This window comes from Coffea eugenioides, chromosome 8 (assembly GCF_003713205.1).
Source record: "Coffea eugenioides isolate CCC68of chromosome 8, Ceug_1.0, whole genome shotgun sequence".
Classification (NCBI taxonomy): Eukaryota; Viridiplantae; Streptophyta; class Magnoliopsida; order Gentianales; family Rubiaceae; genus Coffea; species Coffea eugenioides.
In genome coordinates, this window is record NC_040042.1 from 13608851 (window position 1) to 13632203 (window position 23353).

The following is a 23353-nucleotide window of genomic DNA, read 5'->3' on the forward strand; positions in this document are numbered from 1 at the left end:
CGCAAATCCTGATTGCGGCGATAGTTTTGACACCGTCAATCCCACCTACCCAACGTAACCAACAGTTGTCATTGACTCTCTTATTATTTCTTTATAAAAAAAGGCAACGGCCATGCACTATTTTTTTTAAAAAAACTAATACAGCAATTTGAATTTTCGGCGTTAGTTTTTCCATCATCCATCCCTCTAGATTTACAAATCAAAGTTCAGGATTTAGTCAAAAAAAATTTGTAGTCAAAGTAGCAGTACTACAATTATTTGTTATATTGCCAACAATAACTATTCGTGCCTCATCTTCACGGACAATCCCAACTATTTTCTCTTCTCTATATATTCACTTGAGAAAACCCACTTCCTTTACGACCTTTCTCTTTCTAGTGTGGTTCTCATCTTCTTCTTCATCTTCTCTACATATTTCTCCTAAATTTTCGAGGGTAGCTGATCGATTAAGACGACTTGAATCGAGGAAAACAATATTACAATTTGAGCGGTGGATCGGAAAGAAATTTTGTAAAGAAACGATATTATCCTTGACAAGGTTAGTTTATTTAATAATTTTGTTAATAATAATTTTATAATATTTGCAGTTATGTTAAGTTCTAGATATTATGCTGCTTTACATTTATTTAATTTTTGAATGAGTTGTTTATTTATGGTTTGCAGTAGTCTTTTATTTATGATTTATTTATGGTTAGCAGTAGTCTTTTAGGCGAATTAATAATGAATACTAATAGTAAGATATACTATTAAATGATTATTTGTTGACATTAATGGTTAGATGAATAAAAGGTGATAGTTTTTAAGATTTAATAGTCACTGATAGGCGAATTAATATTTACATTTATTAAGATTATTTAATAGTCAGATGATAAGGTTAGTCTTTTATAGTTATTGAAGAAGTTTTTTAAAAATTATTTGTTGATGGATTTTAGAATTAATTTTATAGAGGCAGTAGTCTTTTAGGCGAATGATGAATAAAAGATAAATAATGGTAAATGGTAAATAGTAAATAGTAAATAATAAATAGTAAATAGTAAATAGTGAGTGGTTAAAATTATATAGTAAAAATAACAATAATACAATATGAGATAGTGAGATAGTGAGATAGTAACTAATACATTAATAATACCAGTACTATTAATCTATAGTTTAGTAATATTAATATGAATAATAAATAGTAAGTAATACTAATAGTTTTAAAAATATAAGTTACAATAATACAATCATAGTTTAATAGTAATTATGATTAATTAAAGAAGAACCATTACTCTAATAGTTTGAATAATACTATTTGTTTGATAAATCTATTTTTATTTATTCATTTGATATTGATGATTATTTTATTAGTGGTGCTACTACCAATGAAAACGTTTATTGCGTTAATATTAGTAATTATGATAAGTTGTTAAAAGAAATAAGTTGACATAAAAATATTTGTAAGATTAGGAAAAAATATCGATGGACCTTGCATTGGTGTTTCAATTTTATTGGGGAGGCAGAATAAACGAGACCGGAGAATCATTCGCATATGAACCTCCACGGTGTAAAAAAGCCGTTTTAGTGAAACATCGAATAAGTTATGATGAATTGGTGGAAAAAGTGTACACCTACATGCAATTAGATCGGAATGTTTGCAAGTTGAATCTATAGTTTAGAAATGCTGTTGGCCAAGACATATTTGCTGGAGTGCAATTGAAATTTGAAGATGATATTGACACGTTATATCATATGAAGTCAATGTCACCACACACGACATGTGAAATATATGTAGAATTAGAACCACGAACCCGTCATATTCACAGTGACCATGATGGCGGACAAACATCATTAGTCGAGAATGATTTTGAAAAGGAGTCAAACAGTATGTTTCATACTGAGGTAACTGAAAGTACAAGGATGGTAAATCGTTCTTTTGATGAATTGCCTCAAATGGAAATTTTCAATCCGACAATCCTATCAAGCATACCGGAGAGAGAAGGTGTTAATGTTGATCAAGACACGGAACCAGAACCCGACGGTGATGATTCAGACAATGATGAGCAGGATCAAATCGATGAAGAATCTGGCAATCTGCCGGTTCAATTGGCTGCCGGTCCATCGATCTCATATCATATACCAGTCCATCTAAATGACCTTGAAGGTGTGGAAGCCTCACTGAATTTTGATACTTTTAAGAAGAGAGTTTCAGAGGAGTACAATGTGTGGAATGAGTGGACAAAGGAGCTTAGATTGGGAATGATTTTTGAAACAAAGAACGACGTACAGCGAGCTGTCAAACTCTGGTCGATCAAGCACAACAGGGAGTACAAAGTGTGAGAAAGTAAACCGACCACTTGGTATGTCCGCTGCAAGTCCCATAGTGTTTCGCTTCCATGTAATTGGTAGCTAAGAGCCACTCTAAGATGCACACATAACATGTGAAAAATTGTAACATTTGTGAAAGAATACATGTGTATGCGAGTTTCGAATTCCAATGACCACCGACAGTTAAGTTTGGAACTCATAGCCGAGTACGTAATACACCACGTCCAGAATGGTCCACTGTATGCCATCAAAGAAATACAAATGAGCATTAAACGTGCTTTTGATATGGATGTTTCATACAAAAAAGCATGGTATGCTAAGCAACGTGCGATTGATATTGTGTATGATGATTGGCCAACTTCTATAGCTGCGCTCCTTATGTACATGCAGGAATTGGTGAAAGCCAATTTCGGAACAGTTGTCGAGTGGGAGCACCATCCGCAAAGCAGTGCTAGATGCAGAATCTTTCATTATGTGTTTTGGACATTTGGGCCGGTGATCGACTCATTTCGACACCTTAAACCAGTTATTTGTATTGACGGCATATTTATGAAGGGCACATACAAAGCAAAATTATTAGTTGTTGTTGGTTTTGATGCTTCCAATCAGCGGTGGCCGATTGCAATCGCACTTGTAGACGAGGAGATAAATCGGAGTTGGACATGGTTCATGTCACATTTGCGACGTCATGTGTGCCGTGAGGTGAAAAATATATGCGTTATTTCGAATAGGTACAAGAGCATAACACACGCTATGAATACTTTGCTGGAGTGGAAAGAATCGATGGCTGTGCACCGATACTGTTTAGTACACGTGCAGAGCAACTTTGCCCAAAAGTTTTGAAATCAAAGGTATATATTTTTTAATATTAGATTAGGAATACATAGTATGAATACCCACTAAATATAAGTTTAATCGTTGGTCAATTATCATTGTCCAAATTGAATGATCTTATGTGGGCTGCCGGAGCAGCAAATCAAGCCAAAAAATACGAAACATTTATGGAACAAATATAGGTGTTAAACGAAGAGGTGTATAAATGGTTGAATGGCAGTTCGGTCAAACCGGAACAATGGACATTATGCAAGGATAGGGAATATCGGTGGGGCTACATATCGAAGAACATAGCTGAGTGCTTCAACAATGTATTGCACAATGCTCGATTATTACTAATAACAGCATGCGTACAGTTCACTTTTAATCAAGCCGTTGAGCTCTTTACGTCGAAGCGAAAATTGGCTTTCAACACGACGTATGCTTTTCCTAAAGAAATATGGAAGCCATTCTTAAAAAATGAATTAAAGGCAAGGACACACTCAATCCAAGTATATGACCATAGAGGCGGAATATATTGCGTTACTACTGGTTGACGCGATAATGGAAAGGGTGGCAATGTGCAAATTTTCAAGTTCGGGAATAACACATGTACGTGTGGCAAGTGGGCTGAACTTAGATTCCCATGGTCACACGTATTTGCAGCTTGTTATAGGTCGGGTACAAATCTGTACCATCTGGTAGGTCACGTGCACACATTTTCATCCTGGCAATCTTTGCTTCAAGGACAGTTTCAATTTTTGTCGGATTCGGCTTATTGGATCCCTTCGGAGTTGTGACTTAACTGTGATGTAGGAAGAATTAAACAAAAGAGACCCGACCCTAAGGCCATTGCTAGAATACATAACCAAATAGATCGTCGATGTTCCGATGCGTCTCATCATTATAGTCACTGTTCACAGACAAGCCACAAAGCCTCCAATTGCCCTTATTCTAGTCATTTTCATGTGTAAAAGCATGAACGGGATGAAAAATTAGCTAAAGGTTGTGTAGTCATTGATTGTGTGTTATGTTAGTTATTTGCTCGATTTTTTGACTGTATGTCTATTGCTGACGTACAATTTAATAAAATTGGGATTGTATGTATGCTATTAATAAATATTTGATTGTGGAGATTATCCTAAACATGTCACATTGGCCTAGACAGACTCCAAATCCTATACAGGGTTCACACGAAGATGGCGTATTATATTTGCAGGATACACATCGATCGAAAATCGTGTTTTTAGGGCAAGAGAGTCAGCTCGATATAAAATGAGCCGACAATTTTTTTTTAGGATCTGATACGAAATCAGCTGAATTCTAGGATAGCAAACTACCTTCGTGTAATAGGTTTTTGGGGGATCGTACAGGTAGGTTATTTTGAAATTGATCATGGATTGATTACATCGCTTATTGAGCGATGAAGGCAGGAGACCCACACATTTCATCTTCCCGTGGGTGAGGCCACAGTCACTTTACAGGACGTGGAGGTATTATGGGGTCTACGTGTTGACGGATTATCAGTGACACTTGTTGATCGAAATAGTAATATTGCACGCAAGAAACAATTAATCAAGGAGCTTCTAGGTTTTAGACCTGAGACGCGACACTTAAGGATGAGAGGTTGAAACTTGTTCCAATATTTGACTTTTTGTACGAGCCTCCTCTAGATGATGCACCGGAGGAATTAGTTCGACAACATGTTTGATGCTACATTTTGATCTTATTTGTTGGACAATTATATGCCTACATGTGTGGAAATGTTGTAAGTTGCCACTGGTTGGATTACTTACGAGACCTAGAGGCTTTGAGTAATTTCAGTTGGGGCAATGCTACACTTGCATGTTTATATTCCCGTCTGTGTAAAGCGTCTTACGCAACGACAAGCTGCACAGCTGGCCCGAACATGCTTTTGCAGGTATTGGATGCATAATTTTGGAATCATTGCACGTCCATATTTCATTTAAATGCAATAGTGATTTAACGTAAACAATTCGTATTTTTTACAGTTATGGACTTGGGAGAGAATGCCCAGGATTCGTCCGACCGTATTGTTTCCTGCTGTACAGGGCGATAATTTTTCCAGAGGTGGTCGCTGGGCAGGAGAACGTACGACTAGATACGTGCCATCGCATGTCGTCTCATTATTTCGTGATGCACTCACCAAGATGGGAGCCGACGAGGTACTCAAACTAATATACAATTTTGATAAAAAAAAACTCTCAATATGTATTTATAATCGCACTTAGTTGAACAAATTTATTGTCATAGTTTATCTGGGAGCTGTATTCTACCAACCTTATTGCACAGCTTCTCGCTTATTATTTAGCCGAACAACACATATGGCGGTCAGTAGTTCCGTTGATATATTGGGAGGTTGTGGAATTTCACCTCCCGCAACGGGTACTAAGACAATTTGGGTTATTTCAACTGATACCTGCCTCCGTTGACACAGACACAGATAAGAAATTACATTCTTTAAGTCGCTCAGGGCGTTCCGGAAAGGATTGGATCCAGTACCATAGTCATTGGGTGCAATACTGGGAACATCGTGCTCAATTGATTGTTGGTGGATATCGCAGCGATCCATTAATGCCTTTATATGAGTATATTGTATGGTACCAGAATATTACTGCTCGCTATATAGCACCTCCTGTTTCATGGCAAGCAGTAGATGATGCTCATCGGCCAGAAAGGGGACAGTTCGACTACTTGGTAAATTATTAAACACTTTCCCTTTTTATGTAATCAAATCCCATTACATGTTTATTTATTAACATATAATATGATTACAATATACAAATTTCTCTTTTTTTAGGTTGATTCGATGTCTCGGATCGGTTCGATCTATGGGATGTATCTCGATCCCGCAAATCCAACGCAGAGTGCTCATCCGGGACTAACAACTATTCGTGAGGAGGCATTTGGGGCATTACAATACCTGAATCTAGGACATAAAACGGTAGCTAGCCCATTCGACCGTCAAGATATTGGTCAATCTGCCTCTTCTGCTGCCCCTTTTCAGATGCCTGTCGAGCATCTACCTAGGGAAGTCCGTGGTAGGAAACAAGCAGTTAGACGTCGCAGAGGGAGCACCTCCACGCATGCTGTTGATGTGCCGGACGAAGATATAATGCAAATTTCATCACTATCCGGTTACGATCCACCTATTGGCATACACTTTTCTCATAATGAAACTTTCTTCACACCTCCTACTATGCCAGCTTTCGGAGGTCATTTCAGTGATACACCTACTCCCATACCCGTATTTGACTATACGTCTGCTGCTGCACCAGCGTCTACAATGCTTGCTACAACGATGTGTCCAGAAATTAAGTTTCAGGATAATCTTGACCAAATGTACCGCTTCCTAGAGACCTCGGTTGGTTTCTCACCTGCTTTGCATATGGACGACGACAGTGTTCCCATTAGTGCTTCTTTTCAAGCACCTATACATGGCTCTTGTCCTAGATGCGGTCAAACTCCGGTATTCAATCCCTCCGTTGATGATGACGATGATCAAATACCTGAACAAATTCATGCAATTTCTCAGAGGTTCGAACGATTACAATTGGGACGAGATCTACCACATGAGAGAATTCATTGGAAATGTGGTTGTTCTACCACTCCGCGAGATAAGGGCAAGAGGCGCGTTGATGGGTGATTTAAAAAATATTATTTTTCAAATTTTTCTTATCGAAACTCTCATTTTATTATCAATTAAGTTTATATGCTAATTATTACATTCTATAAATATTGTTTAATGTTGCATTATTTATCATTATTCAAATTAGCATTAACATTAAAAATTTTAAAAATATGACTTAGGTAAATTTTAGAGTGTTTTTAATAGCATACTAATTATTTAAACCCTAAACTCTAATTAAGCCTAATTTATTATTATTTAAGTTTATATACTAATTATTACATTCTATAAATATTATATTATTTATCATTATTGCGATAATAATATTATAAAATTTAAAAAATATGACTTAGGCAAATTTTATTAGTAATTTAATAGCATACTTGATTATCATCTTAATTTATAAATTTAACATTATTCTAATATGATATTTTAAATTTTTGATAATTTTGGTTTACAATAGAATTTTAGTAATACGATTTAAGAATTTTAATTTTAAAATTAGGGTTAAAGGGTTACATTGTAATTTGAAAATTAGTATTTCATGTAAAACATAAAACCCTAATTACGCCTAATTAAGGTTACGTTTTACAGGAGAAAAAAAACTTGGTCGCGCTGCCTTTTATTAAATATTAAATAACTTATTAAAAATTAAATATTAAATGATAAAAGGTAGGAAGAATGCTTCAATAAAAAAAAAAGCAAGAATGCATCGCCGCTCATGAGCGGAAACACATAAAAACAAAAACCTTCGCCGCTCATGAGTTGAGCGGTGATCAAAATTCCTTCGCCGCTTATTTCATGAGCGGCAAAGCGTTTTAAAAAAAAAAAATTAAACCAAGCGAAAATAAATGAAAACTAAAAGTCTTTTTATTAGTAGCCTCACGTCTCAATTGCGACGACCCCTTATTCCGAAACACTCCCGACATAACACCAATTTTCTGAACATTTTCAATTTTGACAATATTCCTAGAAATTCAACCTAGTTGGTTCATTTTAATATGTAAATATTTGATAGTACAAAAGTAAACACAAACACTTTTCGAGCTTTCCCCACTGTCAGCACTTGAATCTTGAATCTGACAACAGGTGATGGGGAGGGATGAAAGGTTTAAAAAAAAATTCAAATAGCAACCTAATGGCAATTTGGGAAAAAAAACTTTACCGACCATTAGACCAATTTTCTCAAAATGAGGGTTTAAAGTGCTATATTGGAAGACCTTCAGCCCTCCCAGGACAAATGAATATGCCCAGGGTCATGGAGCCTGGATTCTGAGTTTCTGAACAAGGAGAAAAATAGATTTCAATTCTTTGAGGAAAAACCAGAAAAGGTAAAGAATCAAGGAAGAAGGAATGGATGAAGAAGAAGGAGGAGGAATAAGGTTAAGCAAGAGATTTTCAGACAAAGGAGGAGAGGTTGATTACAAAACCAAAGCAGGCACCGCTTGGTCTCATTCTTACCTCAATCAGAAGCCATGGCACCCTCTTTCTTACCCTAATCAACGCCGCAAGTGGATCGCCGAGCAGACTCACGCCCAGCGAGAACGCCGCGCCGAAGAAGTTGCCCGCGAGGTACTTTTTTTTCCTTAATTTTGTTTCAATTGATTTCTGAGGAACCATTTTTGCTCCATTTTTTTTGTTTAATGAACGGAAAAGCCCAGTTAAGATACAGAAATCTTTGGTTTCTGTTTTTCTTTTTGGTTGGTTATTATTATTGTTTCTTGTATTCAGTAGAGGACAAAAGCCTAGTTGCAGTTAGATAAGTTCAATAGTTTCTTTGGTTGTGGATTATCTTGTGGAATTTTCAGATTATGAACTACTAGTAGAAAGGGAAGAGCCCCAGTTACATGGTGTATTGAATTTCGAGGATTTTTTTGGTTGCAGATTTTATATGCAGAAGCAGAATATGTAAGAAAATAGTGCATTTTTGGAATCTAAACAGTTTTGCAAATGTTGCAAAGGTTTTATATTGTGGAAAACCCTGATTATCATGTGTTTCAGGAGTTTTGTATTGCATATTTTATAGGCAGGAGCAGAATATAAAGAAACTATTATAGTATTGGAGTCTATAAATAGTTATACAAATTTTGGAAAGGTTGTACATTCAGCATATTTCTCATTTTATACTTAAATTGTATCATGGGCATTGGCTCATCCGTGAGGTACATTTTGAGGTACTTAGGTGCTCGTACTATGTTGCCTATTTTTTAAGGATAAAAGTAGAATTTGAAACTAGACGAGACTGAACTATGATAAAGATTCTATGTATAACATATACAGACAGTTAAATAGAAAAAAAAAATTTGAATTGGTTGAATTATTGGCTATGTCTTCCTATCTTTTTGAATTTTAGTTGGGTACCTGCGAATTGCTCTAGACACTAATTCCTATAGTTATTTTTAACTGTTTGATTGTTGCTTCATTTTAGCTATGTGATTCTGTTTATTTTTTTCTGATGTAATATAATACCCTGTCTTATTTTGATTCAATGTTTGTGCTTATTGGTACTTTTGGTCATGTGTTTTTTCAGTATGCTCAGGAGCACGAATTTTTCCGCCAGACAGCTCTCGTCTCCAAGAAGGAGAAAGAAAAGGTACTTTGCGTGCACTGTATAACTCTGTATTTTGTACACTTCAATACAGTTATATTATGTCTATGGGCGTTCCCCATTAGTGGAGATACCAGCTCTAATCATGTGCTTATAGAGCATGCAAGGAAAGTGTTGATTGTCTGACTGAATGTGCATAAACTAAGTAAGGTAATTGATGCATGACTTGTGTTCTTGTAGATGGAGACGATGAAAGCTGTTAGCTTTATGTATGTCAGACCACCTGGTTACAATGCAGAGAGTGCTAAAGCTGCAGACATGGCTGATGAGAGGAAGAAGCAAGAGCAGGAGCAAAATAACACTTCCCAAGGACCATTTGAACACGGTGCTTCCACGTCGATGTAAATGCTTAGTTTTTAAATTCTGGTTTCTCTATTTCTAAGTGTGTATGGCTGCTTAATTATGATGTCTGTGTGTGCATGGATTATGAAAGCTAAAATACACTGGGCTTTGATGTAGGAAGCACGAATCTTTGCCTTCTAGTGAGGAGAAAAAGAAGCCCAGGCCAAAGGATGTCTTTGGTCGTGCCTTGCCAACAGAAGAACAATTTGAAGTCCTTAAGAATGCTCCAAGGTCCGCATGTTCTGCTCTTATTTTGTTCTTGGTGTACAATAGTTTTTCAAAGCAGTATTCTATCTGAATGACGTATTTTTCTTTACATTCTCAACAAGTAACTGTCTTCCTGAGTTGGAAATTATTGGTCCTGTCCATATAACCTGTTAATATCAATAAATTGCATTTCAGATATTCTTGAACATATTAATTCATACATACCAAGAATTCTCCATAGAGCAGTTTTGTGTGTTAGGTTTTAAGAATATTAGAAGGTACCCTGTGGCTTTTGTCTCCGTTGATAATACATAACAAAATTTGCATAAATGTGTTTTGGCAATACTTTATTGTATATCCTTCATCAGTAATGTGCACGATTGTATGTATTCACTATTCACATTATAAATGCTAATTTTGATGATCTTCTCCAGGCTAGAGACAGGTGTTGCTGGCAGGTCCAAACCATTTGGAGTGGAGATACGCAATGTAAAATGCTTAAGATGTGGAAACTTTGGCCATCAAAGTGGTGATCGTGAATGCCCATTGAAAGATGCTATAATGCCTAGTGAAGAGAATAGATTGAAAAGAGATGATCCTTTAACAGCTATCCAGGCTCTGACAGATGTGAATGAGGTACATATTGATTCTTCTTACACATCTAGCTAGTTATATTCATCTATAGACTTCTTTAACTCAAAGTAATTAATTTTTCCTTGATAAATATGTTGGCTTTTAATTTATAATACTTTACTCAATCTGTTAGTCTTTTTTCTCCCAAATTTTATAATAGTGAATGATGGAATTATTTCCCATTTACCTCTCTGTAGCTTCCTCAGAACTGCAAGAGAGAGAGGGGGGGGAGAGAGAGAGAGAGTTACTAGATGTTCAAGTATATTTAAAACTTCAATCTGTGTTTTGTCCTTTTGTCTCCTTTGGGAAATCGAAAGGAAAGCCAAGCTCTGATGGAATTTAGAAGTCCATGCAGTTGCTCATGCTTTTCTTCCAAATATTTTTCATTGGTACATATAAAGACTACATATAAAGAAGGTTATTTTTGGTTGGTCTTTTGGCAAAGTTCTATTAGATGTGTAGATACTCATTTTTACTGGATCTCGCTATAGCAATGCAGAGAGTAAAATGATTGTTGCCCTTTCAAAGATATGAAGGAAGGTCTCTGAAGTTATCTTGTGAGCGTGAGGACTACGTAATCAATCAAACATCACTTGAAAATGGCTCTTCTGCTCAGAAACGAAATGTTCCAACTTGTAGGCAAACTATTATAATTATTTTATAGATTTTTTATTTTTATTTTTTTATGAATTTAAGCTGATTTACATCTCCCTGTAAAAGCTGGGATATGTGGTATGATAATTGTTATTCCTGACAGTCTCATAGTGAAAATTGTAGTAATTCTTTTAGGTAATTTATAATTGAGAATAGCCCCTGGTTTTGGCAAATCGGACGTGCATATACTGTCTTCTTCTGTTCAACGCATCATGTCTGTGCAAATGGCTAGTACTTTATATTTTTAATAAATGTTTTCCAAGTATTATTTACATTCAGATGGACTACTGGTCTATAGTTGAGACAATAGGGGTAAACAAGGAAAAGACAATCTGGTTTCCCAATGGGGAACTCGAACTCTTTGTTCTTTTAAGATTTTTAAGATTAAAGTGCAGAGCTCAGTGGAATGACTTCCAAAATTTTCTAAGAGGAGATGGATTGTGTGCCAAAGTGCACTGCAAATTTACCCTTGAAACAATAAATTCATTTTCTTTTCCTTGTTTAGATTTTCTTTTCCCTCCACTGGGTTAGGGAGAAGGTGGTGGGGTCGCTAAAAGAGAGAATAACTTTTGTGTGATCCCAAGTTTTGGCCATCTGGATACTTTTATCACATATTAATTGAAATCAGATTAAATAATTACAGGTCCTTTGGCGTTGGAAGGGCAAATATTACTCTACTATGTAGTATATAGGAAAGTTTCTTGGTATAAAGTTGCAATGTCTTCCCCATTCCACCATGTTCTTCTGCTGTTTCCATTTGACAGTGTCTTCCTACATCTGAAGCAAGTGATCTGATTTTTCGTATATTCTTTCTCCTGTCATCTTTGCTCTTACCAGACTATCATTTATCCACTGGTCGTGTCTGGAAATTGCACATCAAAACTACTTGGCAGTTATACAAGTTATTATTTATCTATAATTTTTTATACTTGTTTGTTGTACTTCGAGATGCACACTATACAGTTTGCTTCTTTCATTAGTTGCCTCATTCTGCTGTAAATTTGACTTTCAAGTTCAGTTGATTCAGCAGCTATAAGTATTTGCTGGACAAGTATTAATCACTGATTATCACAATCTCAAGGAAAGACATGCAGTTTGGATATTGTAGATTTAAGCCTTTAAACAATTTTCTTCACTTGATATGCAGCCATTTAAGTGGGAGCTGAAACAAAAGCCAGGATTGAGTCCCGTTCGAGGTGGGTTTAGGGCTGATGATCCAAACCAACAAATCGTTGCTGAGGACATATTTGATGAGTACGGAGGTGATATTTTTGTTGCTTCTATAAAGTTTTAATTGAATGATTTATTAGTTCTACTCAAGAGATGTAAATGTAGTCCGTCTTGAATCAAATCATGCCAGGGTTTCTAAGTGGAGATAACATCCCTGACTTGCTGGCCAATTTTTCATCAAGCGAGCCAAAGAAAAAGTCATCTAGTAAGAGGAAACATAAAAGGCAGTTATCACCTACTGAAGTAAGTGGTAGAGAAAAGTGGTCATCTTCCAGTGATGATGGTGGCAGAAGATTGGAGAAGAAGAGACACAAGAAGTCATCAAGAAAGCATTCTCACTCAAGTTTGGCAGATAACTTAGATTCCAACATGCTTCAAAAGGGTAACAGATCATTGGCTGGTGGTGATAGGGATAGACATTTGAAGAAGAAAAGAAGTGATAGGAAATCACAGAAGCATTCAGTGTCAAGTTTGCAAGAAAACTCTGATTCTGATGTGCCATATGATCATCGAGATAATGGGTCATCATCTGGTGATGATAGGAAAAGGAGATCAAAGCTGTCATCATCTTCTGGTGATGATCATGGGAGGAGATTGGAGAAGAAGAGACATCATAAGTCGCCAAGAAAGCATTCTCGCTCAAGTTTGCCAGATAAGTCAGACTTTGACATGCCATACAATAACCGAAATGACCATAGGTCATCAGCTGGTGGTGATAGGATTAGTAAATTGAAGGACAGAAGACATGAGAAGAAGTCAAGGGTGCACTCAGAGTCAAGTTTGCGAGAAAACTCAGATTCTGGTGTGCCGTATAATCACCAAGACGATGGGTCATCATCTGGTGATGATCGAAAAAGGAGATCAAAAAAGATACATAAGAGGAAGTCACCAAAGCATTCTTACTCAAGTCAATCTGAGATCTCTGACTATGATAGGCATTGCAGGAGCAGTAGGCACAAGCATTCTCATCCAACCTCATCTGAGAATTCGGACTCTGATGGGCATTACAGAAATCGTCGTCATCGTCATGGTTATCGCCATTAGAATTGTGTCTTTTTTCTGGTTTGATCTTTTGAAACCACCAACGATCCTTCCATGAAGCTGCACCAAACTAATACAGTTAGACACACCCGAGAGGTAATGAGCGTTCACTGCGTCAGACACTCTACACAGCAGCTTTTTGCATTTAGATCTAAATTTGCCTCCTTTCTCTCAATACAAAGCTGAAGAACAAAAATGATGGTGAAGCTGCAGCTATAGGTGTTCAAGATTTATGGGGACCTGTTTTTGCTTAAAGCTGATGTAAGATGGAGTCAAATGACCTTCGTGGTGAAAGGAGAAATTCACTTCCCTGTTCAACACTCCTGTTCTTGGGGTTACTGATACAAAAACATCACTGCAATTATTCTTTGGTTTAAAGTTTAAATGCATAATCTTGACTTCAGGCTCTCATGTCGTTGCAGGGGGTTGAAATATTTGTAAAATTTCCCTCCCTCAACCCAAGAGCTTTGGTGTAAAAAGACTGTCTATTAGTCAGTTGAATACTCTAAACAGGCAAGTTTAAAAGCTTGGAATCTTTCAGCACAATTGGTTTGTTTCAATACACTGGTAGATCTATGGCATTAGATGTTTTTTAAGTTACTCCAGACACTCCTGCTATGTTGCAGCAAGGTGCCCAGTTAAGAGCTAGTCGAAAAGTCCACCTTGTGGACAAGACTTCCACGTCTAGGTTGCAAAATTTGCAATGAATTATCCTTTCTCTTAGCCTCAATCAATTTTCTGTCTCACGTATTAGGTCCTCTATGAAGACCGAGCCAAAAATTTAGCAACAAAAGTGAGTATCACTGGGATGGTGAGCCAAAAAAAAAAAAGGATAAAATAGAAAATTGATTGAAGTAACGAATAAGCTCACTTGGTTTTTAGGGTTAAATGCAAAAAACCCCACAAACTATATAACCAGTTGCAGTTTACCCCCTAAATTATAATAATAGGCATTTTGTCCCCTTGAATGATATGTTTGGACAACATTACCCCTACTATCTTAAATCCTTTCTCTTTTTTTTCTCTATTAGCTTTTTTCATTTTTTTCCTTTTATTTTCTTTTTGTTCTCCTTCTCTCATGGAACTAGCCAACGTCTTTCTCTGATGTGAAAAGACTTACATCAAAAATTTTAATATTTTTAAACTGCTTTTTTAATTTGTTTATTTGTTAAATTCATTCTTAATAATTTGTCATAAACTCTTTGTTATTACAAAATATATGTAACTTATATTATAAAGTGTATTAATCTAGTAATTCAACAATTTAAGTACCTATAAACTAATTAAGAGTTCACAGTTACTCAACTACTTATAATAAAAGTAACATATTATATATCACATAAAAAAGAAAAGTTAGCAATTGTTATTTGTAGTGAAATAAAAAATAAGAATAAAAAACAATAGTAGTTCATTTTTTTTGTTATTGATACTACTAATAATTGATTAATCAATTTCTCTATTTTGTTATTATATATTTGAAAAGTTCAATTTCTTAAATGACATTGACTTCAACATTTGGAAAAAAAAATTTGTATTCCATAGATTTTTTTTTTAAAAATATTGACATACGAAATTAAGAAATAAACAAATTTTGACTAATCTAGTCTACTTATTTAAACAATGTTTAAAGGAAAAAAAGGGAAGAATTTAAAAAGAAAATGATAGGGAAAAAGAAAAATAACAATGCTTAAAATAAAAGGGGTAGATTTGTCCAAACATATCATTCAAAGGGGCAAAATACCTATTATTATAGTTTAGGGGGTAAACTGCAACTGGGTATATAGTTTGTGGGGGTTTTTTGCATTTAACCCTTTTTAGTATGCAGCGATAAATTCTTCCACTAATTTAAGTAAAGGCTGAAGAGGTCCAAATTGCCTACATCAAATTTCACTCACTCAAGCAAATTTCACTCACTCACCAAACATATCTGGCAGATTGCCCCAATCCAGTGGGACGGTATGCAAGAGCATCATGGCTGTTTCAAAAGATGGTGGATCTCCGTCATCGAGGCAAGGCATAGGACAGCAGGATCGCAACATTTGGCCTTAACTGTCAACATTCTTTGGCAGATTTGGAAGGCTAGAAATGACATGGAATTTAAGGGGAAAGCTCATCAGCCCTGGAAGATTATAAAGAAAGCACAGGAGGAATGGATAGAATTCGATGAAGTAGCAAAGAAGGAAGCTAGGATGAGCACAGGAGAAACATCAACTCACAACAATGAAGACCAGCAATTAGAGCCGGAAGAGGGAACTGTGGAAATGAGAGTTGCCGCAACAAGACAGACAGACAAACCTATCTTAGGCATTAGAATCACTTCAGCTGAAAGGAACCAAGAACCAATGATAGGATGGGCGCTAAGGGAAAGAAGCTCAGGGGTACAGCTTCTGGACGATGCAGTAGCATTAAAGCTGGCTATGTGCAAAGCAATTACATTGCACCAAAGGAAAGTACAATTCCAAGTGAAGAATATGCAACTCCTCAATCATATTCGAACTCAGAAGGCAAGTGACAGCAGAATAGCTACGCTGGTGGAAGACATTGTACTTTTGAAAGGGTTGTTTCATATGTACTCCTTTTGTCTAGCTAATAGTGATAAAAAATTATCTAAGCTCTAGTATCAGCATATATGCCTTAGGCATCACAATTGCTGAGGAATTGGTGTTTCCTCAGTGTTAAGCACACTGGTTGTAAAGTCAATTCGAGCCTTTGCTCGCTCTTGTATATCTTTTGAAAGTAATATAATCAAATATCGTTTCGGAAAAAAAAAGCAAGAAGCCGTTTAGAAATTATCGTTTCGAAAAAAAAAGAAGAAGCAAGAAGCCGTTTAGGGAAGCAAAACTTCCACCCCACATGGTAATAATTTTTCAAGCGGTGGTTTTTACATTTTGAATTGGATATGATGCTATCTGGACCAAAATTTAAGGGTATCTATAATTGTCAATGAGAATTACACCGTGTAATATAGTCCAATAAATGTAAGCATTAAGACAATAACATGAGAAAATACAAAATTAAAAAAAAAAAAACTTTTTTCACTTCATGAAATTTGTGCCCAAAACTCAATCTCAAATGTCTAAATTTAGATTTGTCTATTTCTCACCATGAGTTGTTCTCTGCAAAGAACCTGGATCCGATGCTAGCTATGGTGCTGGAGGTCTTCTTCATTTTCATACTATTAAACTTTCTTACGTTTATAAGCAAGATAATATACTTAGTCGGAGGATTATGTGGTCTAACTAGATTAAGGGATTTTGCTATTACCAATTTCTTACGTTTATAAGTAAGATAATATACTTAATCTTAGGATTATGTGATCTAATTAGATTAAGGGATTCTACTGTCACCAATTTAAACTATACGGTACAATGTAAATACTAACACAATAAATATAGACACCATTACAAGATGTAAAAAACATAACAAATTTTTGACACATTGAAATATGTGTCCTGCGTTTTTTTTTCTCTTCCATCCAATTTCACAACGCTCCATCTACCACTCTCATCTCATTTGCAGAGGATCTGAATCCAATCCGAACTCTAAAGGTCTGAGCGTAGCATGATGAAAATGGGACTGGAAATTATTGAATTCCAATATTTGCACATAGTTGCATCTAATGAGGGGCATTATTTGCACACAAATAAGGATTTAAGTGCTTCTTCCAGGAAAAAACTATTTATATAGGAAACGAGGTGAGGAAAACTAGGAAGTTCTTACACCAAAACCGAATTCGATTTGAAGTTTTTGGATTCAACCCATTACAATCAGGAAAAGAAACAAATGAATTTGTGACACGTGGGGGCCGGTCCTATTTGTTAATAAGACTTTGTAATTTTGTCAACAAATCTAACATTACCACCTGGCATGCTTAAACAAAAATAGCTAGTATTTTTGCCCGAATCCACTTACAAAGAACGACTAATATATTTTTAAATGATAAATACAAATCTTAAAATCTTAAAATTAGGAAAATGGACCATTTTTAGTATACGATTTTCCTTCTCACACCCTAAAGTAATTTGCCTTTGATGGGACATAACCAAACCAAAATCCTAAAGCCACAAAATTATGAAAGATTGGGCTCTTGATTTTGAAAAAGGGTAAATTTCGATGACTTCTTTTTTTGCAAAAGATCTTCTATCCCATTTTCTATACAATGTTCTATCCCAACATCTATTAAATCATCATATATCCTTCATGAACATCCCATTTTAATTCTTTTTTTCCCTTGGAGTTCCAGCAAATTACTTATAGGGTAGAATACAAAATAGAAGATATAAAAGACAAAATTGAATAACATTCTAAATTGACACAAATGGTTTGACTTTTTTCATAAAGAAAGTTTTATTTTATAATTTTGTTTCGCATTTAATAGTTGATATGTAATAAAGAAGAGTCGACAATGATCAATTGCTGTAAAAGATAAAGCATAACTATTTATGTAGAACCCATATCAACCTTAAATATTCCTAAACTCATCTACAATCTCATATCAACCTTAAATATTTCTAAACTCATATCAACCTTAGATATTCCTAAACTCCAATTTCATGATTGCCACCTTTCTAATACAAAATAGCCTAAGTCATCACCACTAATACTAACACCCAATATACTCCATTAGTACAAAGTTCAAAATCAGTCAAATTTTCTCTCTGTAGGACCATCACCAATAACTGCAAATAAAAAATAGAAACACAATGTAGTTATAATATACTAGGAACATATTTTTTCCATAACAACCATAATAGTATAAGTTTTATTTAGTCTCTCTTCCATTTTTCACCCTTAATTTTTTTTAATCACTGCCAGTATCTTCATTTCTTCTTCTCCATCTAGTTTGACAACTAAGTCATCACTTAACTTCTTGTTTGACAATTTCAATTTGCTAATCCCTGCAAAAAATTGAAACCAAAAATGACCACAAAAAAGCTCTTTATTAGTATTGAAAGAAAGGGAATTGGAATTAGACACCATAATGGGTAAGTATTGGTGGTTGGTACGCATGGTTGTTTTGTTAGTGGTGGCAATACACATTTGATCAATGGGAATAAATAAATAAGTTTGAAAGAAAAGAAGATGTAGGAGGGAGAGAATAGAGAGTTGAATGTGAAAAACTCTAATTTGAGTCATTGGTTGATAATAGATGAGAGAAAACTAATTATTGGTAGAGTTATTTGATGAGTTGACAATTAAATGAAGGGCATTTGTTGTCTTTTTATTACACCCAAGGGAAGTCCCCATAATTATGTAAACTTCAGGGAAGCCGAGTGAAATTGCTAGGAACTTCAAAGGAGGTTTTTGAAATTATCTCATTGTAAAAAAGAACAAAAATAAAGTTTATAAAGTTGATCTTTAGGGGAACTAAATCATCATATTAGTGCTTCCGGTTACATGTGGATTCAAAACCAATGGTGGGAAAAGAAATACAACTCCGCGTCACAAAGAAAACACTATTAATCTGATTTAGAGTATAAGCCAGATCAACTATATCGATTATTCATTAGATTGACTGGTGATTAGTGAATGTGCATTAAAAAAAATAGTATACATTTCTTTACATGCAATCATGTAGATTTCTTCATATGTGTCCATAACAATATCATTAGTGGTACTTACCTAATAAAAAAAATTATGAGTGATATTTCCAATTGCCGATTACTGAAAATTTTAAAAAAAAAAATCCAATTGCTGGTTTCTGTCCTAGACTCCGAGGTTTATTATTCTTTCGCGCTGCGCGTGGATGTATATAACTCAATATCTTGTAGTTGGAAAAAGATTGAGTACAAGGAAGTCTTTTACATCTATTTTTCCTAGATTTTATTCCTCATCGTTGCCTTGTATTCTACTCCAGCTCATTTTCGGTAACCACAAAGTTAAAGCAATTAGTTATATCTCCCGTGGCAGAATCTTTAATTAATTCATGATTCGAGAAATATTAGAGAAGTGATTTAATGTGATTATTTACCGATTGCAGTGGCTATTCTGTGTACTTTGGTTAGAAAATGACTTAACAACGTGAAATTGCTTATGAACTCCAAACCCCTTAATTCCCTTCATTTGTTATTAATTGGATGCACTCAACAAGGAGGAAAAAAAAAAAAGGATGCTTCACCTATCATCTATAGGTCCCGGATGCAAGTCATCAATGTGGTGGTGGAGTCTCACTTTTGATACTCTTTGTGAATGAGAAAAAAAAAAGAAAAAAAATGCACTCAATACAATTAATAATGGCTAAAGAGTAAATTATTGAGTTTTACATTAAAACAATGCTGACATTTACCATTTAATTTCCTTGTTAACGTTAGATATTATAAGTAAATTAATTGTTAGACAAAAGTTAAACTTATTAGTTTGATTCCATACCCAAAAAAAAAATTAAAAAGAAGTTCTCAGAGCTTATATATATATCTAGTTTTGGAAAGGTTACACAACCATATTGCTCCAATTATTGGCAGATGAAGCTAAAAGGAATCTTCATTTTCTTGATAACAACCTAAAGATATGGACACTCTCACTCAGTAGTGGAGTTAGGTCCCTAAGGTTAGAGGGCTAATTCCTATCACCACATAATATGTAGTAATAGTAGATTTGCGATTAAAGGACTTCTATATATGTTGAACATTCCTTTTCCTATGTTGTTTAATACTTGCAAGTCAGAGTTGTGCTAAAATGTGCCATTAATGAGTTTAAGAATCTTGTGAAGCATAAGAATTACAAATTTTTTTGAATTATTTAGTGGGGCAACATAGATAAAAAGAACAGAGAAAATGCAATTTCAAAAATTTTAGGGGACAAAGTATATAAGAAAGACAATTTTGTGGAATTGAGGGGGGCACAAATAGGAAGCAATTTTAAAAAATTTTAAAACTTTCTAAGCCTAAAAAATGTTGAACTAGCAAATGCCGAGAGAGAGAGAGAATGTCCGATTATTTATCGCATTTCACAAAAATGGAGAATAAGTTACTCTTACCATCTATGAATTTTTTCAGATCAGATATCCAAACATCATTCTTCTATAAGTAGTAATGTTGAATATCATAATTCAGAGGTATTGTTTTCTATCAATGAGACAAATAGAAAAGAAATCATTTTGTGGATTCGAAATTCATAATAAGAATTGGTAATTGTTCCAAAAAGTAAGTGAGTAACAACCTAGCGACAATGACACCTACTGCTTATTTCAAATAGAATCATAAAATGCCAACTTTTATCCAGAAATCGGATTTAAATAGACTTTCAAGAATTTTTGAAGAATTTTAGCGCAAGATTAAAGTAAATTCCTCCTGTGAACAATTTTATTTTCTCCTTTCAATTCAACCCTCAAACTTAGAGGTGACAAATCAACCCACTTAATTAAGTTTACCCATACCCGTCCATGAATAGATGGGTATGGGTATCTTAAATTTTTATATATGGGTATAAATGGATTACCCAATAATACCCATTTAACACGTGGACGGAGGATAGGGGGGCCACGTCACCCCCCAAGGGATAAACGGACGGTTGAGTGGTAGTGGGTCGACCTGCCAACAATGCTCGGAAATGGGTATTATTGGGTAACCCATCAAACTCAATTAACCCATTTGGAATTCTCTTCCCCCCAAGTCTCTTCTTTTCCCCCACCCATTTTCATTTTGTCATGATGTTAACTACTTTTGTTGTTGTTGTTGTTGTTGTTATTATTATTATTATTATTCTTATTATTATTATTATTATTATTATTATTATTATTATTATTATTATTATTTGTTGGTTTTATCTTATTATTTTATTTTCTCTTAGTTTGTTAACTTGCTCATTTTTCAGCATTACTAATTTATGATAAATTTTAGCCTATTTTATTATCTTTCTAAAATAAAATTTTAAATTTATATATGAAAAAAATGTTAGGGGTTCAAAATTTTTGGATTAAGTTTTTATATTAATTTTTATAGTACTTAGTTCAAATTTTTATATTCTTATTATTCAATTATGAAATAATAGGTAATTTTGTGACATAGAGTATAAATGAAAAAAATTGGTAATTAAGTTTATTGAACATTATAAATAAATATTTAAAACTAATGATGGGTACAAAGAGTGATATAAATTGATAACTTAGTTTACAAAAATGAATTTAAATGAGTTTACAATAAGTTAAAATAAATGGGTTATAAATGGGTAATTGGGTTACCCAATTCATTTTTTGATTTACCCATTTATACCCATCTAATTAAATTGGTATAAATGAGTTGATTCACTTTTACCCATTATCCATTTTACCCAACCCAAACCCGTCCAAGTCACCCATTTTGACACCTCTACTCAAACTATATCACACCACAAACTGTTTTCCTTCCAAGGTTGTTCTTTTCTGAGCCTCAATATCTTCATTATCCAGCACTGGTTCCTGTTCTTGATCCTCAAATTTCGTTAAAGATTGCTGCTCATCATTTTCAGGGAACACTTTGTACAGTCCCAAGTAAAGACACATACCAAAAACTGTAACTCCAACTAAGTACCAGCTGAAAAAAAGGTTCACTAATGATTTGGCTCTTTCAAGGGCTTCATGATCATGGCATCTGACAACTTCATGACCATCTTCCCACTTCAGAAAACAGCCTTTGGGAATACATTCTGGTGTCCACAGCATGATTCCCATGGCCATAAACCAAACTCCTTGGAAAAAGATTCTAAGAGACCTTATGAAACCATTCAAGAAACAACTGGGGTAAACTATGCATAAGAGGGTAGTGAGAAATGAGACAAGTATGACAAGTTGGAGAAGCCAGTGATATTGGCCTTCCAGACCAATGTGATCAGCAGAGTGGAGATTAAATAGGACAAACTGCTGGCCAAAGGAAACGGCTCCAAGCATTTGCGAAAGGCCATATTGAGCTGGAGACTGAATTTTGTCTAGGATAATGCAGAGAAGTGCATAGATAAAGAAAGTCAAGGATATATTTGAGTGCTCAAAGCTGTGAATATGGTTTGATGGAATAGTGCCATCCGGGTCCAATGGTTGGTGCCTTTTTGGACCAATGAAGAGTTCCATGGATATTGAGGCAATGCAGCCTCCCATGATGAAGAAAAGTTCCAAATACCTGATTGTTGAAGTTGAAAACCATGGCAAAGATGTGTAGGATCTTGGATGGAGACAGTGAAGTCTGACATGGTTAAGTAAATGCCAGAGCCCAACTAGAAAGAAGCCAAATCCATGTCCCACATGTCCCACCAATTTGCCCATCTTGTTATCATGCTTTGGTTTGTCTTGCTATTTGTGCTGCTTGGTTGATAGCTTGCTTGGTTTGTGTGTTTTGTCCTACCAGAAAAGGAAATATGGAGGGTATAGAAGAGGAAGAAAAGAATGGACCTCTACAAGTTAGAGAGGAAAAAATAATGTGAAGGCAAGGATAGGATGGTTGGGATGGTTTATAAAGAAAGGGATGGAGTAGGTGAACACGTAATATGTGCGATTGTATGGAATTATTATATTTTTTATAAGATTTGATGTATTTTTAAATTACTTTTCTTACACACAAATTTTGTTTACGAGCATCAAAATCTTGTAAGAAATGTATTTATGCTATCTATTTAATCTTGTAAGAAATACGATAAATAGACGTAACTGTAACGAATCATAATCATCCCTATCCGCGCCAAGTGGGCTTTTTTTGTTGGGGGGGGAGGCCGGATATTTGAAATATATGTCATTTTTCAAGGTCTTCATGCTACTATTTCTTCTTTGGGTGGAAAGCTTTTGAACATTTTGAGGTGCTTGTGACTGCAGCTTGCTTAATTAGGAAATGAGATTGAGCAAGGAAGAGTTGACCAGGAACCGTTTGGCTGTTATTTTCAAGTCTGTTGGCAATTTTTATTCTCTAGGG

General features: G+C 35.0%; 2 protein-coding genes across 2 annotated transcripts; one reads left to right on the forward strand and one right to left on the reverse strand.

Annotated features, from left to right (window-relative positions):
• The first annotated feature begins 8063 nt into the window (after positions 1-8063).
• On the forward strand, positions 8064-14081 carry LOC113779134 (uncharacterized zinc finger CCHC domain-containing protein At4g19190). The gene is made up of 7 exons (XM_027324593.1): positions 8064-8338; positions 9297-9359; positions 9555-9715; positions 9834-9947; positions 10358-10559; positions 12358-12472; positions 12571-14081. The coding sequence occupies exons 1-7, from the start codon at positions 8120-8122 to the stop codon at positions 13482-13484; spliced, it is 1788 nt and encodes a 595-aa protein (XP_027180394.1). The 5' UTR covers positions 8064-8119; the 3' UTR covers positions 13485-14081.
• Positions 14082-21801: 7720 nt separating this feature from the next.
• Positions 21802-22713, reverse strand: LOC113780302. The gene has a single exon (XM_027326114.1). It carries the CDS (start codon positions 22711-22713, stop codon positions 21802-21804), a length of 912 nt encoding a protein of 303 aa, XP_027181915.1.
• Between the last annotated feature and the right edge of the window lie 640 nt (positions 22714-23353).